A 6,244-nucleotide genomic window follows, 5' to 3' on the forward strand; every position below is an offset into this window, starting at 1 on the left:
TACAATTTACAAGCTTATGATTGGCCAGTTACACGCGATAACCGCTGAACGGAAACTCGCAGGCTCTACGATCTTCAGAGAGAGTGCGAATTATAAAGTTAATGATTCGAATGTTATGTTTATAAAGTGTTTTCAAAAGGTCGATCGCGCTTGAAACAACAGAACAGATTCATCTGTGACCACTGTAACGAATAATGTCGAGAGCAGCTTTCTGGAAACACCGTGGATGACTCAAGATAACGCCAGTGGAAAAGTGGCAAAGAAGGCAAGGTATCAGTCAAGCGATCTGGACAAAGACGTAATAAATGCTGCTAGCGATGCAGAGGAATGGACATCTACATGCCCTTCTTCGGAGGATGAGACACTTGGGGAAGCAATAAATAATGAAGGTATAGAAGGAACAGTTAACTCGTACAATACACTGTAGAAGTTTTGGGACGACTTCCTCAACCTGGCTCGAAAATACCTTTTGGTCATGAAGTTATGAATCAATAAAATAGAAGATTACGGTTAAACATGAATAAGTTTAGTTGTCATTTTGCTCTTTAGTCTTGTTCTTTAATTGCTTTATATTCGTGTTTTCTGAGCTGGTATTACAATGTATCACATCTTGCTTAAAAAGGATTGTTTCATGCAAAGGAAAGTTTTACACGTACCAGGACATACAAACTGAGAGTAAGGTCAAGCTTATTTAAGTGCCTGTGATATTTAAGGCTTCAGTTTTCTCAGATAGTCAAACATCCTCATTCATGATCAGTCTTAAGGTGACTGTCAACAAAATCTGGCCCAAATTTTTAAATTTCGCTTTTTTTGACGAACTTTTTCGGGAAACATTTAAGTAACTTCATGGAAAAAAATGCAAAATCTTAAAAGAAATATGAGTGGTAATAAAAAGAGCTTTCTGAGGGACCTGGTAATAAATAGTGAAAGGTGTTACAATCTGATGGCCTTCAACAGTGTCGACACTTTTCGAGCACTAAACTACATCCCAGATCTCAAATTACTGTTGATTTGCAAAAATATTATTAATGCTGTTTACATCACTCATTCGTGGTTGCAAGCTAGGACACTTGGCATTTCTGCAGTTATAATGAAACAGCAATAGATGGAAAAGTAATGAACTGTGTTTTCAAGAAAAGTCTTATCTGTTTCTATTTTGATGGCTGAAACTTCTGCTGGTTTCAGGTCAATTTCCAGTTTCATTTCCATCTGTATCCTTTGATTTTTGCCCACTCTTCTCATTTTCCTGTGTGCTCTGTTTTGTTGATGAATTTTCTCAACTTGGCTTCATTTACCCCATAATTTGAAATGGTTTTTCTTCAGAGAGGTCATGAAATGTCCTTTTCCACAAAATTCAATAGGCTTCTGTGTCACTAGACTCACTAGGAGGTCCTGTGTTGTGTATTGGTTGAAGGCATGAATATATTTGACAGCCACCTGAATGAGGTGCAAAAACTGTGAATTTCATTGGAGGCCAAAAACTCGAGGTTTGTGTTTGCGCAAGTTACTTGTCTTCAAAGGAATTGTTTGGGTATATAAATTTATGGGATTTTAAAGATAATTGGCCAGAATGTTCCTCAGATATTAACATACCAGAGAGTGTGAGTCTTCAACAAAATTCACAATATTTTTCTTCTGATGTCCTGGCACATGATTCAAGTTGAGAAATTTCCCACTGTCCAACTTAGCAATGTGGTTTCTCAAAAACCAGTGAGAATTTTGAAGAAGCCTCTCATTGTTTGCTAGCCCATTATCTCTCAAGTGATGTAGTCCACTTTATTTGCATCTGTGGTAACATGACAGATGGTAATTTGGGAAAACAGACACTGCTAGTTTTTATTTCTGTTTCATGGCTTGTGCATGTTCACCAAAGCAACATTTGCTAAAAGTATTGTTATTTTCAGAATCTACATTTATATTAGCTATACAGTGATGCTTGTATTTATGTGTTTTTTTTTTTTTTTGAAGTAGCATACATAGAAAGATTTTACTGGAAGGCACCCTATTTTGTTCATAGTAAAAGTCCTAGGCTAAGTCAGTCAAAGGTACATGTACATTGTACATGTATGGTAGCTGCCATCAATGCTTTTTCAATACTTTTGTCTCACTTGCATGTGAGGCCTCCCCTTCCCCACCTCCTACTTGGGAAGAGGGTATAAATTAGGTGCTCAGGTAAATAAGATATACGTTATGAACACTAAACATTTACCTCTGGTATTTGTTCCTCTAATAGGTTGTTCCCAAGAAGTTTTAATAATTTATTGGATGATGAAGCAGATTTCCTGTCTGCAATGAATGATGATGAAGACTGTTGTAAATCTTATGAGGTAGGTAAACTGAAGTTTACATTATTATAATGCTGTATCTCAGAAGGACAGGAAACTAGCGAATTCACAAATTTGATTGGCTAAAATCAATGTTGACCATGGTCTAGATTTTCCCACCCAGACCAGTATCTAGACCAGTTGCATTTTGGGGAAAGAAAGTTGCAAACAAAACACAAGGATATTGTCATCTTCTCTAAAAATACTAAATATACACATATATCTGTATAGTTATTTAACTTCATCTTTAAGTTTCAGTATGATACACTGATACATGATTCATTTTATTCATTTTTAAAACCACCAGTGAAAGCTCTGAAGGTTTGGACACTGATAGTTCGGAAGTCACTTCATCCAGTTGCAATGATATAAGTGATAATGAGAGCCTTGCAGGGGAGGAAGATCCTGATGTTTGGAATGACGCACCAGAGGACCATCTTCTTCAAGATATCACAAATGATGAACTTCTTCCAGAGCCTTTTTATCCAGTGTTGCCCACAAGTATTCAAACATCATGCTTGGAACTGAAAAGTTTGGTTCAAAGATGGACTGTTGTAATCTGCAATCAGCACAAATAATAGCTTCTTGGAGTACCTCTGATGGCACAATTTATACTTCTGGAGCTACTTGACGAGGCATAGTTAGCTTTTACCTTGTTCATAGTGTCAAGATTAGTGGCGAATTGAATCAGCATGTGTTTGCTGTTGTGTGGTGGCATAAATTTGATGAATATCAAGAGAACTTTGGCAATCCTATCCAGGTCTGGAAGCTTGATGACTATGATCCCTGTGGACCTGCTCTCTTTATGCCTGTGCAGCGAATTACACAAAGGTATGCTTCCTGTTCAGCAACAATGGATGGACGCAAAAAATTAATTGTAAGCCCAGTTCCAAGATTATTTTATTAAGTAGGAAAATGCTGAGCATATATATGTAGTCCATGTATCTCTTCTCAGTTCCACTGGCATTAATTTTTTGTCACAGAAAACAGTGGAGGGAGCAAGCGCTGTTTTGGCATTTTTGAAGCACTTAGGAGTCATAGTGTTTTTAATCATTGAATATGGATTTGGTGACTCTTTTAATTGCTAGGCAAATTCAGCTTTATTGTCCAATTATGTGACAGTGAATGCATGAGGATATCTATATTTCACTATTGTTAATCGTTTCAACTTTTGTGCTTGAAAATAAATTCTGTTTAAAATTTAAAAAACCCTTTTTGTACTTTTCTTTGTCAAGGATTAGAGAAAATCTTGAATTCAATTTATTCTATTGACTGACTAAAAAATTTTTTTTTTTAGAAAGATAAATTTTAAACAAAATGGAAAACATGGGTCAAGATTTTTGTTGTTGGCAGGGAATGTAATAATTACAAACAGTTTTCCTATCAGGCTTTATTTGTATCGATCCATAGATTGCATTCCTCACTCTAACATGATTGAGTTTGCCAGTAAGGTTTGGGGTTGAAAAACACCAGGAATTTTTCACTCTCACCCCACCCTACCCCCACTCCCCATCCTACCCCCACACCCCATCCTACATCCACTCACCATCCTTCCCCCAAAAAAAATACCCTTACGAAAACATTTCCAGTAACTCATTCGACGTGAAGGTGACAAGATAAAGTAATTAAAAAATAGAAGCAGGGAGAGGAAATGTGGAACAACAAAACCAACGATCCATCGAAAGTAACTTCTTAATTTCCAACACACTTTCAGTATAGTAATTGCTGTTTTCAAAATGTTGGCGTGGATGAGGTTTACCGTACCAACAGTATTATATATTTAGGGAATTTTCAATAGAAATAAATGCAAATAAGCCATCATTTGCGTTAAAAAAATTACGAATCTTTCAAATTTACCAGCTCGTTCGAAAATTAAACATAAATCTGTTCAAATAGCTCAGACAGGTTTACTTCTTATTCTGCTTCACGGCTTAAAGCACAACTTTAATGCAACTTTACGCTGCAGCGTAGACTTGTTCGACTTCCTTTATGCCAACTTTACATACCCTTTCCACAAGGCAGCGTATATGCAACCTTTACTTACCTTTAAGAAAATTTAATCATGGCGTAAAGTTAGTCAAATACCTTTACGCCTACTTTACATTACCTTTACGTAAATGTAACCTTTATACAGCTTTAAGGCGATTTAATTCATGGCGTAAAGTTAGATAACCTACTTTAAGGAGATTTAAGCCAACTTTTCTTTTTCGTAAATCTTTATTTTCATGCTGTGATTCCTCATTCCATTCTTCATTTGCGCTTTTATATAATTAGTAACATATTATTTCACCTGCTGAGTACAAAATTACGTTTTCTCGCTCATAAAATTGTCTTTTAAGCCTCGGTGTACGTTAAATCAAGTCAAAAACTTTGCTGGCCAAGGGGTTTTGACTGGATGATGAGAAAAAAATATACAACAAAGGATTTTCTTTTCAATTTCTGCTCTCGCTCACCGCCGTCATATAGATCCTCTCCCGCCCAGCCGCCCCCTGTTCTCCTCTCCTCAATAGAATGAAAATCATTGCACCTCAACGGAAAATGAAAACAATTTGACTTTCACCTAATCAATGAGTAGTTGTGGAAGTCTGGGATGATTTAAATGTCCCACGTCCCGTGTCTCATAAGACCTGCATTTACCATATTGAGTCAATCGAGTGCTGTCATGCGATGATTGCACGTGTGCGCGTGACAGCTATATAAGAACGCGCCTCATGATGAATTTGCATACACTATCTTCAACTTTCTAGAGCCCTCGTGCAAGATGTCCGGACGAGGTAAAGGAGCAAAAGCAGGAAAAAGTACAAGCAAAACAAGGTCTGCTCGAGCTGGTTTGCAGTTTCCTGTGGGAAGAATTCATCGGTTCCTTCGTAAAGGTTTGTGAAGATAATATACATTACGAGGAAATGATAACTGTTTGAGATTTCTTTTACAGTGTGAGACACTCGGGTAAAATTTCCGCACAGCCCCATACCACATTATGCATTCAGTTCTTGGATAGAGAAAACAATGACAAAAACAATACATTGTCATCGGGAAAACAGATTGTTTTACAATGGTATGGGGCTGCGCGGAAATTTTACCCAGTGGTTTGTCAATTTTTGTTTAGGAAATTATGCAGAACGGATTGGAGCAGGAGCGCCGGTTTATCTTGCAGCCGTTTTGGAATATCTTACTGCAGAAGTGTTGGAACTTGCGGGTAATGCCGCCCGCGACAACAAGAAATCCCGTATCATCCCACGCCATTTGCTGCTCGCGGTACGAAACGATGAAGAACTAAACCAACTTTTGAGCAACGTGACCTTCGCTGATAGTGGAGTGCTGCCTAATATCCAGGCTGTGCTGCTTCCTAAGAAAACTGCGTCCAAGTCTGGCGGCTCAAAATCGAGTAACTCCAGTCAAAGTCAGGAGTATTAGACGGAGTGACAGTGTACAATGAAAATGCGAATATGTAACTGTTGGAGACTTCCTTTGTATTTATAGTTTCTATGATTTATTAGTTTGCATAAAATTAACGAAGAGTTACAAAAGTTATATCTAAAAGTGATTAAAGCATTGAATAATTCAGATATTTGTTTTTTTGTATTTATGATTTTCCTGCTGGGCTTTTGCTTCACTTGAGCAATGCCAGTTCATTGGAGTAAAAAAAAACTTGAATGGTTTGTTTCATATGCTACGATAATTTTTTTTCCTAGTTTTGCAATATTTTTTTTTGGCTCCTCGCAGGGCTTCATGCCCCATCCTGGAATGATGATAATGATGGTATTTCTCAAACTCGTTAATTACTCCTGGCAAGGGTAATCATCCAACTGGTCAAAGAGAGGTTGATTTTGCCACGTGCATGTGGTTTGAAACGCAGGAATGAGGGGTTACCCATGACTTTCATGCAATACCAACCCCTTTGAGTTTAATGAAGCATCAAA

The 6,244-nt window shown here is 37.4% G+C and overlaps 1 protein-coding gene and 1 long non-coding RNA gene across 2 annotated transcripts; both read left to right on the forward strand.

Annotated features, from left to right (window-relative positions):
- The first annotated feature begins 84 nt into the window (after nt 1–84).
- Nucleotides 85–3,466, forward strand: LOC136281718 (uncharacterized). Its single transcript, XR_010717928.1, has 3 exons — nt 85–389; nt 2,234–2,327; nt 2,632–3,466. It is a non-coding gene; the product is annotated as an uncharacterized lncRNA (long non-coding RNA).
- A 1,600-nt stretch (nt 3,467–5,066) lies between these two features.
- LOC131775047 (late histone H2A.2.2) lies at nt 5,067–5,888 on the forward strand. The gene is made up of 2 exons (XM_059091146.2): nt 5,067–5,197; nt 5,431–5,888. Exons 1-2 carry the CDS (start codon nt 5,086–5,088, stop codon nt 5,736–5,738), a joined length of 420 nt encoding a protein of 139 aa, XP_058947129.1. The 5' UTR covers nt 5,067–5,085; the 3' UTR covers nt 5,739–5,888.
- Nucleotides 5,889–6,244: the final 356 nt, after the last annotated feature.

This window comes from Pocillopora verrucosa, chromosome 6 (assembly GCF_036669915.1).
Source record: "Pocillopora verrucosa isolate sample1 chromosome 6, ASM3666991v2, whole genome shotgun sequence".
Taxonomy (NCBI): domain Eukaryota; kingdom Metazoa; phylum Cnidaria; class Anthozoa; order Scleractinia; family Pocilloporidae; genus Pocillopora; species Pocillopora verrucosa.

Bases quoted from the DNA above. Each gene is read 5' to 3' on its own strand.
- LOC131775047 (XM_059091146.2), top strand. From the start codon at position 5,086: ATGTCCGGACGAGGTAAAGGAGCAAAAGCAGGAAAAAGTACAAGCAAA. The intron at 5,198-5,430 runs GTTTGTGAAGAT...ATTTTTGTTTAG, and splicing joins TCATCGGTTCCTTCGTAAAG to GAAATTATGCAGAACGGATT.